Below are 21,640 nucleotides of genomic sequence, written 5' to 3' on the forward strand. Positions count from 1 at the left end.
TTTTGGGGCCAAAGGGACCCCTAAGACCCCCATTTGGGGGCCAAAGGGACCAGTGGGAGCCCTGTTTTGGGGGTAAAGGGACCCCCGGGACCCCCATTTCTGACCCACAGGCACCCATGGGAGCCACACGGACCCCCGTGTTGGAGCCACAGGCCCCCCCAGCACCCCATTTTGGAGCAACAGGGACCTGTGGGACCCCCATTTTGAAGCCACAGGCACCCCCGGGACCCCCATTTTGGACCCACAAGCCCCCTGCATGACCCCATTTTAAAGCCACAGGCCCCCCCAGCACCCCCCGTTGGATCCCAGGGACTCCCCCGGGACTGACCGGTGCCGGATCCGCGGGGAGCGGGCAGGGCGATACGGATACAGCCGGTGGCCACCTCGGTGAAGACGTGGGGGCTGCGGCAGGCGGCGGGTCCCAACACCCGAAGGATGTAGTTGACTTCTCGGGAACCCAGGCTCCCCGAAACCACCCCCGAGGTGGTGCTGCCCGCTCCGCTGGTGGCCGCCGATCGCACCACCTGCGGGGAGGGGAGGGGGGGGGGCGTCACCGCGTTGAGGGGACGCGCGTGACATCGGGGGGCCCCCAGGCTGTCCCCCACCTGGGGCGAGGGGGGCGGGGCCTCCCCAACAGCCCTGCACCCCCTTTGGCCCCCTCCTGCCTGAGCCCAGAGCCCTCGGACCCCCAATTCCCCCTCCCTTTGTCCCCAGTGTCCCCAGCCCCCCACTTCCCCCAGCCCCCCAATCCCCCCCCCCCTTCGCCCCCCAGTTCCCCGCCCCTTCACCTTCTCCATGGTGTGCCGCAGGGTGCAGGGATCCTCGATGATGTGCCGGAAAAGGAGGGTGACGAGGGGAGTGAAACCGGTGAAACCGGAGCTCTGGGTGAGCCCCAAAATGGTGCGGGTGCTGCGCAGCTCGGCGAAGAGCAGGGCGTGTTTGTGGTGGCGGGTGAGGCGAAGGCAGAGACGGAGGGTGGCGTGGAGGGTATCGGGGTCCACCGGTACCCCCAACATGCTGACGCACGCTCGGAGAACCGCCGGCACCGCTTCTTCCGCCAGACCTCGTACCGGAGCTTCCGACCATCCCGAGGGATCCTCCGGGGACGGGGAGGCGGAGGACGGGGAGGGGGAGGATGAGGATGGGGCTGCCGAGGCCTCTTCTTCCGGCGGTGGCGGCTCTGGGGCTGCGGGGGGATGTGGTGAGCCCCCCCAAAAGCCTGGCAACCCCCCTGCGGCCTCTCCGAGCCCCCCAAAGCTTCCCCCCAGCCCCAAATCCCCCCAATATTCCCCTCCCTCACCCCGCCGTCCCCCCCAGTCCCGTGTCCCCCGGCTTTAGGGGTACAGGGACAGGGGTCACCCCCGTAACAACCTGTCACACCCCCCGGCCTCCTGGGACCCCCCCAAATCCCTCTACAACCCCCCCAGTTCCATACCGGGGGGCTCCTCCTTGCCCCTTCCCTCCGGATCCCGTCCTTCCTCACTCGCCCGCTCGCCTTCGGCGCCGTCCTTCCCTCCCTTGCCGGATCGGGGGGCTCGCAGCAGCATCAGCATCACCGGCCGCCTGTTCCCCGTCTCCTCGTTCACCTGGACAACACCCGGTTGACAACGAGGGTACGCGTGGCCCCCCGCCCCGTATCACGTGCGGGTCCCCCCCTCCCGTCACGGTGACGGCGACGCCGGTACCTGCACCATGGTGGTGAACTGGACGGTGTAGCGGCGGCGGCCAGCGGTGAAGCGGACGCTTGTCTCGCCGGCGCGCCAGGCGGCGTCAATGGTGCTGTTGTTGCTGGCGCTGTAGCTGCACCAGCGACCCGACCGGTCGTCGAACCAGCGCCAGTTGTTCCCAGTTGCCTGGAGGTACTGGGAGAGGGGGGATGACAAAGGGGGGGTCAGCAGTGGGTACCCCCCCTCGTGTCCCCCCCGCCGGCCCCTCAGGATGGCTCTGGGGGCCACCATGTGCTGTGTCCGGCCACGGTGCTGTGTCACCCTCCCCAGGACCCTGTGTGGCCCCCCAGGACCCCCTGTGTCCCCCCAGGACCCTGTGTGACCCCCCAGGACCCCTGTGTCGTCCCCCCCCAGGATCTCATGCCCCACCCCGGACCCCATATTCCTCCCCAGCACCCCATGTGTCACCCCACAATCCTATGTCCCCACCCCAGGACCCCGTGTGTCCCCCCCAGGCTGCCCCATCCCCACCCCAGACCCCCCCCATGTGTCCCCACAAGCCCCCCATGTCCCCCCCCCAAGACCCCATAACCCCTCCCCAGGACCCCAAATCCCCCCCCAGCACCCCACGTGTCCCCCTAACCCCATCTGTGTCCCCCCAGGACCCCAAATCCCCACCCCAGGACCCCGTATCCCCATTCCAGACCCCCAGTGTCCCCCCCAAAAGCCCCCCCACGTCCCCTCCAAGCCCCCCCACCTTGTTCATCTGAGCCCTACGCTTGGAGGACACGGCCGTCTTCTCGTAGAAGTCGATGAGCAGCAAAACGGGGGTGATCCACCTTTTTGGGGGGGGATGCGCACGTGAATACGTCGATAAGGGGGGCACGGGGGTGCTGGGGGGGTTTTGGGGGGCTGCCCCACTTTCTTACTTGGGGGTCTGCACCTCCTTGTGCTCCTTGGCAGCTTGCAGGCAGGGCTGCACCACTTCCAGCAGCTTGATGAGGACGTCCAGCACGCAGCTCGACTCCACCACCCGGGCGCAGGGCAGCTTCAGCTCCTACGGGGGGGACAGAGGTGTTCTGGGGGTCACAAGCACCCCAAAACCCCCCAAATCCCCTTAAATCTCTCCAAAACCCACCAAACCACCCTAAATCCCTCCAGAAAAACCAAACTCCCTCTCTAAAACCCAAAAGCATCCCCCAAAACCCCCAAACCCACCCCCCAAAAAACAAAAACCACCCCCAAAACCCCCAAGCCACCCCCAAAACCCAAAACCATCCCCCAAAAACCCCAAACCATCCCCCAAAAACCCCAAACCACCCCCCAAAAACCATCCCCAAAAACCCAAAACCACCCCCAAACCCCCCAATACCACCCCCAAAAACCCCAAACCATCCCCAAAAAACCCAAAACCACCCCCCAAAAACCCCAAACCATCCCCAAAACCATCCCCCCAAAAGCAAAAACCACCCCCAAAGACCCAAAACCATCCCCCCAAAACCCACCCAAAAACCCAAAACCATCCCCCCAAAACCCACCCAAAAACCCAAAACCATCCCCCCAAAACCATCCCCCAAAGACCCAGAACCCACCCCAAAAACCTAAAAAACACCCCCCAAAAACCATCCCAAACCAAAAACCCACCCCCAAAACCAAAAAACCACCCGCAAAACCAAAAAACCACCCCCAAAGACCCAAAAAACACCCCCCAAAAACCATCCGAAACCAAAAACCCACCCCAAAACCAAACCCCCGCCCCCAAACCCGCACGCTTCGACCCAAAAAGCGGGATTTTGCCAAAGAAAAGCAGCGTTAGCAGAACCCCGCCAAGGTTAAAGCGCGGGTACAAGAAAAAAGCAGCCCCCCCCCGCCCCCCCAAATATTTTGGGGTCCTCACCTCGAAGAGGAGGGTGAGGAGAAGGATCCGAGTGGCCAAGTTGGAAGCTTGAGGCAAAGTCGCCATTTGACTGATCCATTCCGACACCGTTTTGGTGTCGCTGGTGGTGAGCGGCAACGCCGCCTTGATGAGGACGTCGGCCGCTTCCCAAACCTAAATTTTGGGGTGTCAGGGAAGGGGGGGGTCACCCCCGCATCGACGGCCGACCGTAAAATCCGCGGGGAATCCTTGCTTTTTTACCTGTTTGACCACTTGCTTGAGAACGGAGTCGCGATAAGCGGCCCCGTTGCGTTTGACGGCGGTCATGATGAGGTCGCAAACGCGGTAGACGGTGTCGGGGAGTTCATCCAAGAGTTGGGAACAACCGGGAAGCATGGAATCGGTGAAGGCCAAAAGTTCGGCCGCTTCCAAAGGTTCGGCTCCTTCGAATTTTTCCAGGCATTTGGCTTCTTCTTCTTCTTGGCGTTCGCGGGCGCGGCGTTCTTCTTCTTCTTTGCGGCAGGCTGCCTCCTGCGGCGGACAGGAATTGGGGAGAAATGGGGTTGGAGAGGGGAGAAATGGGGTCTGGGGGGCACAAAATGGGGTCACGGGGGGGAAAAAAAAGGGTTGGGGGGTCTGGGAAGTAGGAAATGGGGTTGGAGAGGGGAGAAATGGGGTCTGGGGGGCAGAAAATGGGGTTCGGGGGGCACAAAATGGAATTCGGGGGGGGAAGGGTTGGGGGGTCCAGGAGGTAGGAAATGGGGTTGGAAAGGGGAGAAATGGAGTCCGGGGGGCACAAAATGGGGTTCGGGGGGCACAAAATGGGGTTACAGTGGGGAAAAAAAGGGTTGGGGGCGTGGAATAGGGTTGAGGGGGGCACAAAATGGGGAGAAATAGGGTCCGGGGGGCACAAAATGGAGTCAGAGAGAGAGAAAAGGGGTGTGGGGAGCATGAAACGGGGTCCAGGAGTCACAAAATGGGGTTGGAAAGGTGAGAAAAGGGGTCCGGGGGGCACAAAATGAGGTTTGGGGGCATAAAATGGCATCATAAGGTGAGAAAAAGGGTCAGGGGGCATAAAATGGGGTCCAGGGTGTGAGAAAAAGGGGTCAGAGGGTAAGAAATTGGGGGGGGCACAAAATGGGGTCTGGGGGGCACGAAATGGGGTCACAGCGTGGGAAAAGGGGCTGCGGGGCACGAAATGGGGTCGGGGAGGGGCACGAGGTGAACTCGAGGGGTGCAAACCAGGGTGAGGGGGTGGAAATTGGGGTGCGGGGGGGCACCGAATGGGGCTGGGGGATGGGGGGTTCCCCTCCTAAGCCCCGTGTCACCCCCCCGTGTCCCCCCCCTTACCTCAGGGGACTCTGCCCGCTGGTCCATGGGGATGTCCTGGCCCAAGGACATGGCGATGGCACGCATCATCTGGTCCTCCTCCGACATGCTCAGGTCCTGGAGGGGGCCAGAGGCGAGGTGAGGGGCTGGGGAAGGGGCAGGAGGTTTTGGGGGGCTCCCCCTTACCCCCCCCGCCCCCCGTTTTTACCCGTACGACGCCCCCCATGAGGGGGGGAGGGTGGGTGAGGAGGTATTCGGTCGCTTGCTCCATGGTGTTGGTGTTGAGCAGGGCTTCCATGGCGTGTTCCCGGGAGAAACCCATGTCCATCAGCTGCGGGGGGGCGACAGAGAGGGGTTAGGGGGCAGAAAAGGGGGTTGGGGGGCTGAAAAGGGGGGGTTGGGGCAAAAAGGGGGGTTGGGGGCAAAAAAAAAGGGATTTGGGGGCAAAAAGGGGGGTGGGGGCAAAAAGGGGGGTGGGGGGAGGATCCAAAGGAGGTTTGAGGGGAGCAGAAAGGAGTTTGGGGGGGAAAAGGAAAGTTGGGTGGCCCAGAAAAGGATGACAAAACCAAAAAAGGAATTAAAAGCACAAAAAAAGACTTGAGAGAAACAAAATACAGGGAAAAACTAAAATTACACGGATTAACGGGGGATCGGGGGGAGAAGAGGAGAAGCAGAGAGAGCAGAGGAGGGGTTGGGGGGACCAAAACCAGGGTTCAGGAACAGGAGGAGTTTTTGGGGGGGACAAGAAGGAGATGCTAAGGACGAGGAAAAAATTTGGGGGGACAAAAAGGGGATGGGGGGGATGAGAAGAGGATTGGAGGGGTGAGAAGGGGACTGGGGTGCCCCGAAGAGGATTGGGGGGGCAGAAAGGAGTTTGGGGAGACCAGAAGAGGATTAGGGGGACCACAAGAGAGTTGGGGGGACAAGAAGGAGTTTGGGGGGCCCAGGAGAGAACTGGGGGGGACAAGAAGGAGTTTGGGGGGGAACAAGGAATTTGGGGGTCCCAGGAGAGAACTGGGGTGACCAGAAGAGAATTAGGGGGACCAGAAGAGAGTTGGGGGGGACAAGGAGGAGTTTGGGGGGACTGGGAGAGAATTGGGGGGGACCAGGAGAGAACTGGGGGGAAACAAGAAGAAGTTTGGGGGGCCCAGAAGAGATTTGGGGGGGACCAGAAGAGGTTTGGGGGGGGACAAGAAGGAGTTTAGGGGGCCCAGAGGAGATGGGGGGGGACCAGAATTTTGGGGGGGCACAGGAGAAAAATGGGGGCCCAGAAGGGGACAGAGAGGGCCCAGAAGGGGACGGGGGGGGGGGGGCAGAAGGGGACAGGGGGGCCCCAGAAGGGATCTGGGGGTCACCGAGGCCCCCGAACCAGCGTTCCCCAGTTCCCACCTGCTGCAGCTGCTGCTGGTTGACCTGGGGCTCTCTTCGGGGTCCCCCTTCCTCGCCCCCCGTGTCCTCCTCGCCGCGGGAGCCCTCCCGCTCCCGGCCCAGGCGCTCGCGGATGAGGGGCTCTCCCCGCAGGATGTGACAGAGGATGGCCAGCATGGATTCCGCCATCCGCCCCCCGTACACCTTCAGCGGCCGCCGGTTCCACAGCTGCTTGATGCAGGTGAAAGCCGCCTGCGGGGGAAATTTGGGGGGACAAGGGGGAATTGGGGGGGACGGGAGGGGAATTTGGGGTGAGAAGAGGGGATTCGGGGACAGCCCCTGCGCGTCCCGCGGCCCTCTCTGGCGCGCAAAGGATCGTTACGGAAAGCGGGTCCCCGTATCCCCCTAAATGTGTCCCCGAGTCCCCTCCGTGCCCCCCAGGTCCCCTGTGCCCCCCAAAGTCCCCTCCGTGCCCCCCCAAAGTCCTCTCTGTGCCCAAGTCCCCTCTGCACCCCCCCAAATCCCCCCCACAGCCCCCTTTGCAGCCCCCCAAGCCCCCTCTGCACCCCCCAAGTCCCTTCTCCATCCCCCAAGCCCCCTCCGCAGCCCCCCCAAAGCCCCCTTGCGCCCCCCAAGTCCCTTCTGCACCCCATTCTGCACCCCCAAGCCCCCTCCGCAGCCCCTCAAGCCCCTGGGGACCCCCAGTGTCCAGCCCCTAAGAACCCCAAAATCCAGCACCCAATGCCCTGGGGACCCCAAAATTCAGGGCCTGACCCCTGGGGACCCCAAAACCCAGCCCCCAAGCTCCCTCCGCAGCCCCCCAAGTCCCTTCTGCACCCCACTTTGCCCCCCCGAGCCCCCTCCACAGCCCCCCATGTCCCTTCTGCACCCCTCTGCACCCCCAAGCCCCCTCTGCAGCCCCTCAAGCCCCTTCTGCACCCCCAAAGCCCCCTCCGCAGCCCCCCAAGTCCCTTCTGCACCCCATTTTGCGCCCCCAAGCCCCCTTTGCCCCCCCAAATCCCCTCCCCAGCCTCCTTTGCCCCCTAAGCCCCCTCCACAGCCCCCCAGGCCCCCTCTGCACCCCACTCTGGCCCCCCAAGCCCCCTTTTCCCCCCAAGCCCCCTCCACAGCCCCCCAAGTCCCTTCTGCACCCCTCTGCGCCTCCAAACCCTCTCTACAGCCCCTCAAGCCCCTTCTGCACCCCCAAACCCTCTCTGCAGCCCCCCAAGCCCCTTCTGCACCCCACTCTGCCCCCCAAGCCCCCTTTACCCCCGCAAGCCCCCTCTGCACCCCCCAAGCCCCCCCCCCCCCATCCCCACCTTCTGGGTGACGACGAGAAAGCGCAAGGCGCTGAAGTGGGGCTGCCCGTGAGCGGGAGCTTTCGCCGGCAAAGCGTGGGGCGACTCCAGCACCGTGCTGGGGTTCACCATTTTCTCCACCAACATCAGCCACGCGTCTAAAAACTCCCCGGTCCCGTCGGGTAAATCGGGGTGCTCCAGTCCTTCCGCTACCGGCACTTTCCCCCCCATGGAGAGCGCCCAGTTGAAGGTTCTGAGGAAACGAAGGGGTTAAGGGGGGTCCCCCACGTTTTTGGGGGGGTCCCCCGGGTTTTGGGGGGGTTTGGGGGCGGGGGCTTACTCGAAGAGGGCGTTGTGGCCGCCGGAGCAGAGGAATTTCTGCAGCATGAGGTGGTAGGGGAACTTGCGCTCGTCGAAGAGCATGGGGGAGGTGAAGCCCACCGAGCAGATGAAGAACGTCAGGCTGGGGAGGAAGAGGAGGGGCTCAGGCTCCGCCCAGCGGCAGCCCGGCCACGCCCACTGGGCCCCACCCCTGTCCCAAGGGCCTGTGCCCTGCCGGGGTCAGGGCTTGGGGGAGGTGGGGGGGATGCAAGCCCCGCCCACAGAGCACCAGGCCACACCCCTGGCCAAGCCATGCCCCACCCCTTCCCCTTGGCACACCCCCTTGGCCCCTCCCTTTCCCTCATCCCCACCCCTTCCCTGTAGCTCCACCCTTTCCCTTTAGCCCCACCCCTTTCCTTGGCTCCACCCCATCCCTTTAGCCCCACCCCTTCCCCTTTAGCCCCACCTCTCAGCTAAACCCCACCCCTTAGCCCAACTGCTTCCCCTCTAGCCCCACCCCTTCCCCTCTAGCCCCACCCATCCCTTGGCCCCACTCCTTCCCTCAAGGCCCACCCCTCTGCTTGACCCTGCCCCTTCCTTTTGGCCCCTCCCCTTTCTCCCCACCCATCCCCTTTGGCCTCACCCCTTCCCCTTTGGCCCCACCCTTCCCCTTTAGCCCCACCCCTTCCCCTTTAGCCCCAGCTAATCCCTTGGCCCCACCCCTTCCCTTAGCCCCACCCCTTCCCCATAGCCCCACCCCTTCCCTTGACCCCACCTCTTCCCTTAGCCCCACCCCTTCCCCATAGCCCCACCCCTTCCCTTAGCCCCACCCCTTCCCCATAGCCCCACCCCTTCCCTTGACCCCACCCCTTCCCTTAGCCCCACCCTTTCCCCATAGCCCCACCCCTTCCCTTCAGCCCTCCCCTTGGCCCCGCCCCTCCCCCTTGGCCCCGCCCCTCACCGGAAGCGGGGGGTGGGGGTGTAGGGGGGGGGCTGCCAGCTCAGCCCCTTGGTCAGCAGCTTGGTGAGGGCGGAGGCGGTGGCGCGGGCGGCGGGGCTGGGGGCGGGGGCGGCGGCGGCGGCGTGGTGGCTGCGGCGCTGCCGCACGGGCGAGCCCACGCACAGCTTCACCAGCAGCCCGAAGAGCTCGGCCAGCGCCCGGCCCAGCCGCGAGGAGGCTGCGGGGGGGCGCCGCCCCGTTAGGCACCCCCGACGTGGGGGGAGCCCCAGGGCCTGGCCCCGGCTCCGGGGACCCCGAAACCCAGCCCCTGGGGACCCCCAAATTCCAGCCCCCAGCCCCTGGGGACCCCAATATTCAGGGCCCGATCCCTGGGGACCCCAAACCCCAGCCCCTGGGGACCCCAAAACCCAGCCCCCGACCCCTGGGGACCCCAAAACCCAGCCCCCAGCCCCTCTGGACCCCCACATACAGCCCCTGAGGACCCCAAAATCCAGCCCCCCCCAATATCTGGGCCTCTCCTCCCCCACCTTTTTGGGGACCCCCATATCCACGCTCCCCCCTTTTCAGGGACGCCCGTATCCACACTCCCCTCCATTTTGGGGACGCCCTGTGCCCAGCCTCCCCCTATCCCCCCCCCCCCCCAGAAGCCCCCCCCAGACCCCCCCAAGATTCGGGGGGACCCCGCGATGGTTTTTGGGGTCCCTCACCGGAGAGCAGGGGCTTGATCTGTTTGATGCGGGCGGCCATGGCGGGGGTGATCTTGGCCTTGGCCTTGGGGTCGGCGGCGCTGGGCTCGTCCGTCTCCATGGGGGCCAGGGCTTCGCTCTCCAGCCCCATCCCCTCCAGCAGCCCCTGGGCTGGGGGGGGGTCGCTGCCCACCGCCCCCCCGGGGCCGGCGCCCTCCGCTTCGCCCTCTGGGGGGGGGAGGGGGAGGTGAGCACCCCCAAAGGGCTGCCGGCACCCCCCAGAGAGCCCCTTCCCCTAAGGACCCCCCCAAAGACCCCCCCTTCCCCTAAAGAGCCCCCCCAAAGACCCCCTTCCTCCTAAAGACCCCCCTTCCCCTAAACCCCCCCAAAGACCCCCCATTTCCCTAAAGAGCCCCCCAAAGACCCCCCTTCCCCCTAAAGACCCCCCATTCCCCTAAGGACCCCCCAAAGACCCCCCCTTCCCCTATAGATCCCTCCCAGAGACCCCTCCCCCTACAGACCCCCCAAAGACCCCCCCTTCCCTCTAAAGACCCCCAAAGCCCCCCTTTCCCCAGAGACCCCCCCAAAGCCCCCCTTTCCCCCAAACCCCCCGCATTCCCCTTAAGCCTCCCCCAATCCCCCCACAGACCCCCCTTCCCCTAAAGACCCCCCAAAACCTCCCACACCCCTAAAGACCCCCCCAAAGACCCCCCTTCCCCTAAAGACCCCCCAATTCCCCTTCCCATTAAAAATCCCCCTTTTCCATTAACACCAGCCCTCCGTTTCCATTAAAGACCCCCCCAAAGACCCCCCCGCCCCCTACAGACCCCCCCACCCCTATAGATCCCCCCCCATAGGACCCCCCCCAAAACCTACCTGCCCTCTTGCCACCCTGGGGGGGGCTGGGCGCTGCCTTCTCCTCCTTGGGCACCAGCTTCTGCATGTCGGCCTGCCCGAACTCGCACCCCGGGGGGAGGCTTTGGGGGGGCAAAAAGGGGGGGTCACTGGGGTACCCCAAACTTTTGGGGGGTCCTCGGCACACGGCACACCCCCCCCCCCCAAGAACCCCCCCGTAGCCTGTGGGGGAGGGGATCCCCCTCCATTTATTTGGGGGGGTGGAGGCTGCACCCCACTGCTCACTGAACGCCCCCAAAATCCTCCTTGCCCCCCCAAGCCCCCCAGATCGTCCTGGACCCCCCCAAAATCCCTCCTGGACCCCCCCCAGGCCCCCCAAGCCTCAGCCCCCCAAAGTCCTCCCCAGTCCCCCCCAAAATCCTCCTTGACCCCCCAAACCTTGAACCTCCCAAGAAAACCTCTTGACCCCCCAAACAACCTCTTTGACCCCCCAAACAACCTCATGAACCCCCAAAAAACCTCTTTGACCCCCCAGAACCTCTCTGAACCCCCAAGACCCTCTTCGACCCCCCCAACCAACCTCTTTGACCCCCCGAACCCCCCGGTACCTGTTAGGGGTGCAGAGCGACAGCAGGACGGTGCTCTCCCACACCAAGGAGCAGTAGAGCTGACTCAGTTTCCCCAGAACGCTCAGTCCCAACTGGGATCCCCACTGGTTCACCGAGATGGCCCGGATCTCACTCTGGGGACGAGGAAAAGCTGCCGACCCCCCCCAGAATGAGGTGCCCCCCCCGAAGCGTTGCCCGCTCCCCCCTTTACCTGCCCCACGCGACACGTGTGGACGAACATCATGATGTAAGCGTGAGCGGCGGTGAGGGCGTGAAGCAAGGGGGTGGCCTGCGCCGAGAGGGTGGCGTCGGGGACGCTGCCGGCCCCCGCCAGCTCCCGCAGCAGCACCGACCCCCCCGGCGCCTCGATGGGTCGGTGGAGGGGCTCCAGCGCCGACAGCACCGCCTCCAGCTGCAGCAAGCCCTCCTGCAGCACCTTCGGCTCGTGGGACAGCGTCTGGGGCGGGGAGAGAGGAGGTCAGGGGAGGGGGCGAAACTGGGGAGGGGGGAGCGAGAGTGGGAGCGGTAAATCGAAATTGGGGAGGGGGAGCGAAACTGGGGAGGGGGAGCAAAATTGGGGAGAGGAAAAAACGAAATTGGGGAGGGGGAAGGAAAATTGGGGAGGGGGGAGCAAAACTGGGGAGGGGGGAGCGAGACTGGGAGCGGTAAATCGAAATTGGGGAGGGGGGAGCGAAATTGGGGAGAGGAAAAAACGAAATTGGGGAGGGGGAAAGGAAAATTGGGGGGGGCAAAGTTGGGGAGGGGGAAAGCGAAATTGGCGGGGAAATAAAAATTTGGAGAGAACTAAAATTTGAAGGAAAACAAAAAATTGAGAAGGAAAATAAAAATTGGAAGGAACTAAAATTTGGAGAAAGAAATGAAAATTTGAGGAAGGCAAGCAAAATTGGGAGAGGAGAAACTAAAAGTGGACGAGAATTTAAAATTAAGAGAATCAAAATTGGAGAAGCAAATGAAATTTGGAAAAGAAGAATTTAAAATCTGGAAAAAGAATTTAAAATTTGGAAGATGAAAAATTCAAAATTTGGAGAAAAAAATTTAAAATTTGGAAGGAAAATTTAAAATCTGGAGAAAGGAAAATTTAAAATTGGGAGGGAGACACTTTAAAATTTGGACACAGAAAAATTTAAAACTTGGAGAGAACACAACTTAAAATCTGGATGGAACACAACTTAAAATTTGGATGGAAGACAACTTAAAATTTGGAGAGAAAGAAATTTAAAATTTGGATGGAACATAATGTAAAATTTGGAGAGAAGAAAACTTAAAATTTAGAAAAAAAATTTAAAACTTGGATGGAAGACAATTTAAAATTCGGAGAAAGAACAACTTAAAATTTGGAAAAGAAATTTAAAATTTGGAAAGGGAATTTAAAATTTGGAGAAGGAAATTTAAAATTTGGAGAAGAATTTAAAATTTGGGGGGGACCCAAACGTACGGGGGCATTTAAAATCGGGGGAGGAAATTAAAATTTGGAGGGATGGAAATTGGGGGACACGCAGATAAAATTCGGGGGGGTAAAACGGGGGCCGGCGTCGCCAGGACGGCCCCCGGCGTCACCCCGGCCTTTTTGGGGTCCCCCCATCTTTTATCGACCTTTTTGGGGCCCCCGCCCCACGAGACCCCCCCCAACCTTTCGGGGCCCCCCCCGCCCCGTACCAGGATCGATTTGCAGACTCCGGCCACGGCTTGACAAGCGGCGGAGGTGGGGAAGTCGACGGGAAGATTGGGGAGCCCCAGAATGGTGACGAGGGGGCGCAACCCCCGCTGGGCCACGAATTCCTGGCAGTGATCGTCCGTCGTGTTGTTGCTGAGGATCGACTCCACGAATTTCATCTTGAAGGGGGGAGAGTTTAGGGGTTCGGGGAGAGAATTTGGGGTTCGGGGGGGTCCCCGAAATCCCGACGACGCTTTCAAAAGGGGGTGAACCCCTTTTTTTTCCCCTCACCACGTTGAGGATGTAATCCATGAGGGGGATGGGGATGCGCTCCTCCGTGCCCACCACCCTACAAAGCAAAAAGGGGGTGACGCGGGGGGGGGTGCGGCGTCCCGTCACCCCCAAAATACCCGTGATCGCCCCCAGAAACAACGCTCACTGCTGGCTGGGTTCGGCCTCGCTCTGTTGGGTCGCGCTGAAGCTCTGCATGGCTTGAACTTCCTCCTCCTCCTCATCCTCGCTGGAGGCTTCTTCGGCGGCGTGGGGGGAGCGAGGAGGGGGAGCTGCCGCCGTCCCGTCCGCTTTCTGCATCGAGGGTTTCTGGCAAATGTATTTGGGGTCGCGGCCCAGGCTGCAAATTTCCTCTAAAAGCTGTAAAAAAAGGGGTGGAAACGTTAAGGGGGTTCGTTGTCGGGGGGGTGGGGTAGCGCGAAACCGGCCCTCGCGCGTCACCTTGATGATGGCGGTGGTGGCGTCGGTTTTTAGGGTGGGTTGGTGCCGCATCAGCTCGTCCACGGCGCTGCCTAAATTGGAGGCGGTGTCTCCTGCGGGGGTAACGCGGAAGGTTTTGGGGGGGGTGAAAAAAGAGCGGGGGGAGCCCTAAAATAAAGACTCCCCCCCCCCCCCCAAGCGCCTCCAAAAGGAAAAAAGGACAGAAAAAGAAAGAAGGAGCAACAAAAAAGATAAACAGCTTAAAACCAGGGCGTCGACAGGACGGCGGCGCAGTCCCAAAACGGCGGCGCGGCCGCTCTCCTGGCGTCCCCCTTGTTGTAAAGACGGGTTCCCCCACCAAAATAAAGAGCTCCCCACGCAAAATAAAGAGCCCCCCTACAAAAGAAAGAGCCCCCCCCAAAATAGAGCCCCCCTACAAAATAGAGCCCCCCCCAAAATAAAGGGCCCCCCTACAAAACAGAGCTCCCCTACAAAATAAAGAGCTCCTCTACAAAGTAACGGAACTCCCCTCCCAAATAAAGGCCCCCTACAAAATAGAGCCCCCCCACAAAATAACGAGCCCCCCTACAAAATAAAGAGCCCCCCTACAAAATAAAGAGCCCCCCCCAATAGACCCTCCCTACAAAACAGAGCCCCCCTACAAAATAAAGAGGCCCCCCCCCCCCGTGCTCACCGAGGGGGTCGGAGCTGCGGCGGCGGCGCATGGCGGGGAGGTAATCGGGGGAGAGCAGCACCTTGAAGAGGCGCTCGAAGGGTTGGCACTGGACGAAGGATTGCAAACCCCGGGCGTTGAGGCAAAGGGCGCTGAAGACGTTGGGTAACGAACCCAAAACCTCGCGCGTAGCCGGGACCTTTTTAAAAACAAATATATATATAAATACGTACCTATGTCAAAAAAGGGGGGGCGGATGGGGGGCGGCCCCCCAAAACGCGGGGGGAGAAGGGGAGCGCGGGCGCGGACTCACGTCTTTGATGAGGAGAGCGTGGAGCATGACGTCGGTCAGGCCGTTGTCCTGCAGGGAGGAGAGCAGCGAAGGCTCCTGGAACACGAAGACCGTCACCACCTCGGTCGCTGCGGCGGGAGGAGAGAGACGGGGGGCACTGAGGAGGGGGGGGGGGAAAACCCGGGTGGATTTTGGGGGGGTGGGATCCCCAAATTCTTTCCCACCCCACCCCCCTCCTTCTGTCCCCTCCGGGGGGGGGTTTTGGGGGCGAAGCTCACCCAGGAGGAAGAGCGAAGGGCCGTAATATTCGGCGTTGCTGATGATGTGCTTCAGGGAGGTGGGCAGCGAGCCGTCCATCACTTGGGGGGGGCGGGGGGGGCCACAAAAAAGAGGGGTGAGGGGGTGACGCCACCCCCGCCGATGTCCCCCGGGGGCTGGGGACGCCGGGGGACGCTCACCGTGACGGATGCCGTCGGAGAAAGCGGGATCTTGGATGGCTTTTTTGAGGAAATTCAGCATGGATTTGAGCAAAGCGGCGCGTTGGGGGATGCACTGGACTCCTGAAGAGGGGGGGACAGAGGTGTGAGCCCCCCGCCGCGTGTCCCCAGCGTCCCTCGCCGCCGGGGTGTCACCTACCGCCGCGCGGGGACGAGGAGGCGGCGGCGGCGCTGGTGCTGGGCGCGGCGGCGTTGGCCGCCGGCGCCGGTTCCTGTCGGGTTTCGGTCGAGGGACCGGGGCTGCTCTCCATGGCCACGTCCGTCACTGCGGGGGCGACGGTGACATCGGAGGGGTGACGAGTGACGTCGGAAGGGGTGACGCCCCCTTGTCCGCCCTTCTCCTCACCCTCCATGTCCGTCTCCATCTCCTCGCCCTCGGGGAGAGCGGCGGCGGGGGGCCGCTGCACCTTGGGCTTGATGACGAAGGGACACTCGCGGCGGCACAGATCCACCTCGTGCTGGGGGGAGGGGGGGGGAAGCTCCTCAGCACCCCAAAAACACCCTCAGCACCCCAAAAAGGGGTCGGGGGAAAAGGGGAGGCGCTACCTCGAGGCGGTAGATGAAGATGGAGAGGCCGCTGTGCGACTGGAAGGCGGCCATGTCGAGGTTGGTGATGAGATCCACCACCCGCACGGCTCGGGTGACGAAGGTGATCTGGTCTTGCTCGTCCCCCAGAAACTTAATCACCTGGTTTTTTTAGGGGGGGATAAAAACAAGGTGAGGGGGGATCCCCAAAATATTTCGGGCCCCCGCCGGCGGGGGTTTTTACGCTCACCTTGAGCAGGGCTTCCATCATGCCGCAGGAAACCAGCGCCTCGCCGCCGGCGTCGTAGCTGGCCAAGTGGTAGAGGAAGGAGAAGAGGGCGGTGGCGAACTGGTGGGGATAGGGCTCCATGGAGGGGTCTGGGGGGGGCAGGAGGGCGTTAGGGTGCCTTAAACCCCCCCAAAAATTTGGGGGTGCCCCCTGTGGGATCTTTCTGAACCCACCGATCATGGCTTGGATACAATTGCGGACTAAAACGGGAAGAAAACCGTGGTAGGAAGCGGTGCCGGTGCAATCGATGATGCTGCTGAGTTTCGGGGTTCGCTCCAGGTGGACGATGGAGGTGAGGGTCCGTAAGGAAGCCGCTTTGATGTCCTGGGGGGGCGGGGAGCCCGCGGTGACGCGGGGGTGCGTTTTTGGGGGGTTCGGGGGGGGGAATTTGAGGGGGGGGGCTCCTCACCATCAGCTGTTTGTCGGTGATTTGGAGGACGTCCACCAGCTCCTCGATGAGGCCGTTGTAGAGGATGCTGTTGGCCGACTCCTGCAAGGCGTTGGAGTACACTGCGGGGAAAAAAAAAGGGGGGGGTCACCCCAAAAAAGCCCCACAGACCCCCCAAATTAAAACAACCCCCCCGATTAAAAAAAAAACCACCTTAATTACGGTTAATTAACCCCCCTACCCAGGATGGAGATGGCGTGGAGCCGGGCTTGCACCGCTTGTAGGCGCTTCTTGTGGTTGGAGAAGCCGTGGGCCAGGCGGATGTGGGTGAAGAGAAGCATCTGTGGGGGGGGTAGAAGGATTTGGGGGGGTCAGGGAGGATTTGGGGGGGTCAGGGAGGATCTGGGGGGGCTGCTGTGATGCGTCACCCCCCCCAACCCCCCCGTCTTCGCCCCACTCGCCTGCTTGTCTTTGGGGATGCTGTACATCTTGGTGAGGGACTCCATGATCTCCGAGGGGCTCTCTGAAATCTGGGGGGGGGGAGGGAGAAAATGGGGGTGCACAGAGCACAATGGGGGTGCGGAGGGTGGGGGCCCCCCCTCTTTTTGGGGCAGGGCCCCCCCGAAATCGCCATCCCCCTCCCCGACGCTCACCTTGTCCAGCTGCTCGATGTGGATGTAGTGTAAGGTGGTGCTGGTGGCCTGTGGGGGGGGGGCAGGGGGGGTTGGGGGGGGCCCGGTGTTTTGGGGGGGCCCCCCCGGTGTCCCCAAATGTCCCCCGTGTCCTCAAAGGTGTCCGTCCCCCGTCCCCCCCCCGTCACTCACCCGTTTGTCCACCTTCACCTCGACGCCCGGCTCGGCGTAGAACTCGAAGTGGAGGGTGGTGGCGCTGGGGGGGTACTTCTGCGGGGGGGACGGGGGGACAGACGGACGCGGGGGTGAGCGGGGAGGGGACGGCGGCGTCCCCTCCCCTGGGTGGCCGGGTTGGGGGCGGGGGGGGGACACGGGAGGGGGGGCAGGATCAGGCCCGGGGACAGCAGGACACAAGAGGGGTGACAAGGTCAGGTTTGGGGACACCAGGACACAGGAGGGTGACAGGACCGGGCCCGGGGACACAAAAGGGGTGACGGGATTGGGTTTGGGGACACCGGGACATGAGGGGTGACAGGATCAGGCTCGAGGACACAAGAGAGGTGACAGGACCAGGTTTGGGGACACCCGGACACAAAAAGGGGGACAGGATCGGGCCCAAGGACACAAGAGAAGTGACAGGATCGGGTTTGGGGACACCGGGACACAAGAGGGTGACAGGATCGGGCCCGGTGACGCAAAAGGGGTGATGGGATTCAGTTTGGGGACACCGGGACATGAGGGGTGACAGGACTGGGCCCGGGGACACAGGAGGGGTGACAGGGTTGGGCTTGGGGACCCAAGAGAGGTGACAGGATCAGGTTTGAGGACACCGGGACACGAGGGGTGACAGGATCAGGCTCGGGGACACAAGAGGGGTGACAGGGTCAGGTTTGGGGACACCCGGACACAAAAGGGGTGACAGGATTGGGTTTGGGGACATCGGAACACAAAAATGGGGACACGATCAGGTTTGGTGACACAAGAGAGGTGACAGGATCAGGTTTGGGGACACCGGGACATGAGGGGTGACAGGATCGGGTTTGGGGCCGCAAGAGGGGTGACAAGCTCAGGTTTGGGGACACAACAGGGGTGACAGGATTGGGCTCAAAGACACAAGAGGGGTGATAGGACCAGGTTTGGGGACACAAGAGGGGTGACAGGATCGGGTTTGGGGACACTGAGACATGAGGGGTGACAGGGTCAGGTTTGGGGACACAAGGGGGGGGGACAGGGTCAGGTTTGGGGACACAAGGGGGGGGACAGGGTCAGGTTTGGGGACACGAGAGGGGTGACAGGGTCAGGTTTGGGGACACCAGAGGGGCGACAGGATCAGGTTTGGGGACGCAAGAGGGGTGACAGAAGGGGACTGGGGAACCCCAGGCCGCGATAGGGGTGACAAAACGATGCTGGGGGACCCCAGGCCGTGACAAGGGGACACAGGACAGCGTTGGGGAGCCCGAGATGTGACAGGAGGGACCCGGACAATTCTGGGGGGACGCCGGGGGACCCCGAAGTCGAAGCTCACCAGCATGTGGAGATCCCGGCAGCACTCGGCCAACCCGAAGCCGTTCTCTTTTCCGCCCCAACTCTACGTCAAGCGACAAAGCGTCAACCTCGAGGGGACGTCGGGGACACCCCCAAAAAATAAAGGGGGACACGCGCACACACACAGGCGCTCGCCCCCCAGGTCTCACCTCAGCCAGGTGCTGCAGGCGGGAGAGGAGGGGGCTTCGCTTGTCGGACCCCAGGCGGGTGATGTAATTGGAGCGTTTGCTGAAGACGTAGAGGAGGTTGAGCACCGCCAACACCACTTGCATGTCCGAGGAGGCCAACAGCGTCGTCAAGTGCTGCGGGACGCGAGAAAAAACACAACCCCCCCCCGTCAGGTGACGGGTGTCACCCCGAAAATCCATTTCGGGGGTTCCCCTCCGTACCTCGATGGAGCTGTAGAGGTGACGGGAGAAGCTGTACTCGATGAGGAGGGCGGTGAAGTTGAGGAGAGCCAGGAGAAGGGCCTTCAGCTGCTCGCGTTCCGGCCGGTCGCAGGCCAACATCCAGGACATGTTTTCCACCGGCCGACCCGCTTCCGCTAGGATTCCGTCGAAACGATCCAAGAGATCCACCCAGTGGTACAGCTCGCACTTGGGGGGGGACAGGCGGAGATGTTGGGGGGCTGTCGGTGACAAGCAGCAGCCCCCCGATATCTCGGGGCGAGGGGGCAGCAAAGGGAACCCCCCGCCCAGGTTGAACCCCCTGTGTGCAGTGGGTTGGGCCCCCCGTTCCCGAGTCGGGGATGGAAAATGGGGTCCTGCCCCCCACCCCGGTATTTTGGGGGGGTTGAATAGGAATTGGGGTCCCCCCCCGTGGTGTTTTGGGGGGCTGGGGGGGAAAATTGGGGTGCCGGGGGGAAATTGGGGTGCCCCCAGGGAGCTCTGGGGCTCTGCGAGCAGCAGGGCTCAGGGCAGGGCTGTGGGGAAAGCGGGGTGCCCGTTTCGGGGGGGGGGGGGGCTGGGGGGGGTGGGGTCCCCCTTGGCGTTTGGGGGGGCTGGGGGGGTCCCTCCATTATTTCAGGGGGGCTGTGGGGAAACCGGGGCGCTCCCCTTGCGGTTTTGGGGTTCCACAACCCGGGGGGGGAGAATCGGGGTGTCCATTTTGGGGGGGTCTGGGGAAAAATTGGGGTGCCCCCCTGGTATTCTGAGGTGCCATGGGGTGCCCCCACGCGATTTTGGGGGAGTCTGTAGGGAAATTGGGGTGCCCCCCCACCATTTTGGGGGAGAATATGGGGAAATTGGGGTGCCCCCCGCCATTTTGGGGGGCTGTGGGGTGTCTCCCACCATTTTGGGGGGGCCTGTGAGGAAATTGGGGCGCCCCCCGCCATTTTAGCGCTCCAGAGCCGCGCCACCCCGGGGGAAGAACGACTTTTCCTTGGGGTTTAAGGCGAAAACCGGGGTGCCCCCCCCAATTTTGGGGGTGCCCCGGGGTGCCCCCCACCATTTTGGGGGCGCTGGGGGGAAAACTGGGGTGCCCCCCAGTTTGGGAGGGGGGGGGCTGCAGAGGCGTTGACCCACGCGAGCGGTTTGGGGACGAGCTCCGCGCCGCCCCGCCACCTTCAAAACAATCCCGTGCCCCCCTTCAATTTTTTGGGGTCCCTGTCAAATTTTGGGGTCCCCGTTAAATTTTGGGGCCCCCCCCCCAAATTCTGGGGTCCCCCCGGCGCCTCGCACCTTCCCGATGTTCCATGTCTTGATCTGCTGCAGCTCGGCCAGCAGCTGCTCGTCGCCGCACGCCTTCAGCTTCTCGATGAGGGCCCGGCAGTCGGCGGGCTGGGGGGGGGACACGGGGACGCGCGTGATGTCACCTGGCGTCCCCTCCCCGCCGTGGGACCCCCCCACGAGCGTCCCCGACCCCCCCCCGGGTGTCCCCGACCCCCCCCTCACCGCCTCCGTGGGGGTTTTCTTCAGTTTCGTCCGATCCACTTTCATCTTGGGGGGGGGGCTTCGTCCTCACGCTCCGCCTGGGGGGGTGACACCCAAAGGTGGGGGTGACGCGACGCCGTCACTGTGTCCCCCCCCCCCCACCGCCGCCGCCGCAGGTGACGGGGACAACGCAACACCCGGCGTGGTTTTGGCGGGACTCGGCGTCCCGGCAAGCGTCGCGGCGGCCGGCGGCGGTCGATGACGTCGCGGCCGCTGGCTGAACAATGAATGTGCAAAACCCCGCGGCGGCGTGGGGGTGTCGCGTCCCGTCCCCGTCCCCCCCCCCAAAATCCCCACACCCCGTAATTAGCGCCGCCGGCCTAACGAGGGGAAGCTCATTAGCGACCTAATTAAGCGCGCCGCGCCGGGGTTCGCCGCCAGTTCCCCCTCCGGTTGTGGCCCCCCCGCCCCGCGCTGCCGGCACGGCCGGTTTGGTGACGGTGACGCATCAAATCGGGGGGGGGGGGGGGGGGGGGGGCCGGCGGCGGGGCTGCCCCCCCCGGGGGATTTTGGGGTGCCCCCCTCGAGAGTGGGTGTTTTGGGGTGCTCCCCCCCAAAAAAAACCGCCAAAAAAGCCCCCCGAAAAGGTGGCAGCGGGGTGACACCCGCGTCCCCCCCGTGGCACCCCATCCCCTCGCCCCCCCCCCGGGGTGGTTTCAAAGCCCCCCCCAACAATGTTAGGGACCCCCCCAGGTAAAAAAAATTTGGGGGGCTACAGCGGGGAGGGGGGGAAGGGGGGGGCCCTTACCGGGAATCACAACCAGTCCATCCTCGGCCCGGCGCCGTCCCGGTCGCTCGCCGCGGGGTGACGGAGGGGGAGAAGCCAGGTGCTTCTGGGGGGGGGGGGGAAGACAAAATTTGGGGGTGGGGGGTGAGGTTTTGGGGGGAGGGGTTGGGGGTCCCCTAGGGGGTGGGTTAAGTGATGGGGAGGCCCGGGGGGGGCCCCTAAGTGATGGGGGGGGCCCTAAATGGCAGGGGGGGGCCCAAAATGGCGGGGGGGACCCCAAAATTAAGGGGAGCTGAGGGGGGGCCCCTAAGTCCCAGAAAAGGGGCCCCCAAATGATGGGGGGCCCCTAAATCGCTATAGGGAAAGGGGGGCCCCCTAAATATTGGGAAGCAACAGAGGGAACCCCTAAATCCCAAGGATTTGAAAAAGGGGGGGGGCCCTAAATCATGGAGGGGGGGCCCTAAATCACGGGGGTCCCCCCCTAAATTAGGGGGAGCCACGGAGGGGGGCCCTAAGTGGGGGGAATTGGGAAAGGGGTCCCCTAAATGCTGGGAAAGTGCTGACGGGGGGCCCTAAGTGATGGGAAAGGTCAGGGGGAACCCCGAAAGACCGAGGGGGGCCTAAAACACTGGGGGGACCCTAAAACAGCGGGGGGGCCCTAATATACCGATGGGGATCCTAAAATCACGGAGGGGGGCCTAAAATACCGAGGGGAGCTCTAAAACATTGTGGGGGGAGCAAAAAGAGCGGGACGGGTTCAAATGGCCCCAAAATACCGATGAGGAC

The 21,640-nt window shown here is 63.1% G+C and overlaps 1 protein-coding gene across 1 annotated transcript in view; it reads right to left on the reverse strand.

The window, feature by feature from the left end:
* Positions 1 to 20,982, reverse strand: part of HUWE1 (HECT, UBA and WWE domain containing E3 ubiquitin protein ligase 1) — a 46,567-nt gene extending 25,585 nt beyond the window's left edge. Inside the window, exons 1-41 of the mRNA XM_087771867.1 lie at positions 20,876 to 20,982; positions 20,089 to 20,165; positions 19,876 to 19,974; positions 18,586 to 18,792; positions 18,346 to 18,498; positions 18,177 to 18,239; positions 16,844 to 16,921; positions 16,673 to 16,720; positions 16,481 to 16,549; positions 16,261 to 16,360; positions 16,041 to 16,141; positions 15,805 to 15,955; positions 15,593 to 15,720; positions 15,364 to 15,504; positions 14,957 to 15,275; positions 14,779 to 14,880; positions 14,599 to 14,679; positions 14,342 to 14,448; positions 14,050 to 14,227; positions 13,377 to 13,468; positions 13,084 to 13,295; positions 12,936 to 12,993; positions 12,647 to 12,823; positions 11,181 to 11,426; positions 10,970 to 11,103; positions 10,383 to 10,483; positions 9,528 to 9,734; positions 8,821 to 9,037; positions 7,879 to 8,001; positions 7,560 to 7,791; positions 6,262 to 6,492; positions 5,081 to 5,203; positions 4,894 to 4,989; positions 3,805 to 4,074; positions 3,565 to 3,717; positions 2,597 to 2,724; positions 2,425 to 2,506; positions 1,686 to 1,862; positions 1,436 to 1,586; positions 789 to 1,186; positions 329 to 524 (exon numbers count right to left, since the gene is read on the reverse strand). Of these exons, the coding sequence (XP_087627993.1) occupies positions 329 to 524; positions 789 to 1,186; positions 1,436 to 1,586; positions 1,686 to 1,862; positions 2,425 to 2,506; positions 2,597 to 2,724; positions 3,565 to 3,717; positions 3,805 to 4,074; positions 4,894 to 4,989; positions 5,081 to 5,203; positions 6,262 to 6,492; positions 7,560 to 7,791; positions 7,879 to 8,001; positions 8,821 to 9,037; positions 9,528 to 9,734; positions 10,383 to 10,483; positions 10,970 to 11,103; positions 11,181 to 11,426; positions 12,647 to 12,823; positions 12,936 to 12,993; positions 13,084 to 13,295; positions 13,377 to 13,468; positions 14,050 to 14,227; positions 14,342 to 14,448; positions 14,599 to 14,679; positions 14,779 to 14,880; positions 14,957 to 15,275; positions 15,364 to 15,504; positions 15,593 to 15,720; positions 15,805 to 15,955; positions 16,041 to 16,141; positions 16,261 to 16,360; positions 16,481 to 16,549; positions 16,673 to 16,720; positions 16,844 to 16,921; positions 18,177 to 18,239; positions 18,346 to 18,498; positions 18,586 to 18,792; positions 19,876 to 19,974; positions 20,089 to 20,133 (5,974 nt within the window). The 5' untranslated portion in view covers positions 20,134 to 20,165; positions 20,876 to 20,982. The remainder of the gene's footprint in view (positions 1 to 328; positions 525 to 788; positions 1,187 to 1,435; positions 1,587 to 1,685; positions 1,863 to 2,424; positions 2,507 to 2,596; positions 2,725 to 3,564; positions 3,718 to 3,804; positions 4,075 to 4,893; positions 4,990 to 5,080; positions 5,204 to 6,261; positions 6,493 to 7,559; positions 7,792 to 7,878; positions 8,002 to 8,820; positions 9,038 to 9,527; positions 9,735 to 10,382; positions 10,484 to 10,969; positions 11,104 to 11,180; positions 11,427 to 12,646; positions 12,824 to 12,935; positions 12,994 to 13,083; positions 13,296 to 13,376; positions 13,469 to 14,049; positions 14,228 to 14,341; positions 14,449 to 14,598; positions 14,680 to 14,778; positions 14,881 to 14,956; positions 15,276 to 15,363; positions 15,505 to 15,592; positions 15,721 to 15,804; positions 15,956 to 16,040; positions 16,142 to 16,260; positions 16,361 to 16,480; positions 16,550 to 16,672; positions 16,721 to 16,843; positions 16,922 to 18,176; positions 18,240 to 18,345; positions 18,499 to 18,585; positions 18,793 to 19,875; positions 19,975 to 20,088; positions 20,166 to 20,875) is intronic.
* Between the last annotated feature and the right edge of the window lie 658 nt (positions 20,983 to 21,640).

The sequence above is a fragment of the Nipponia nippon genome, unplaced genomic scaffold (assembly GCF_047370975.1).
Source record: "Nipponia nippon isolate SJK-2023a ecotype South Korea unplaced genomic scaffold, ASM4737097v1 scaffold_35, whole genome shotgun sequence".
Lineage (NCBI taxonomy): Eukaryota > Metazoa > Chordata > Aves > Pelecaniformes > Threskiornithidae > Nipponia > Nipponia nippon.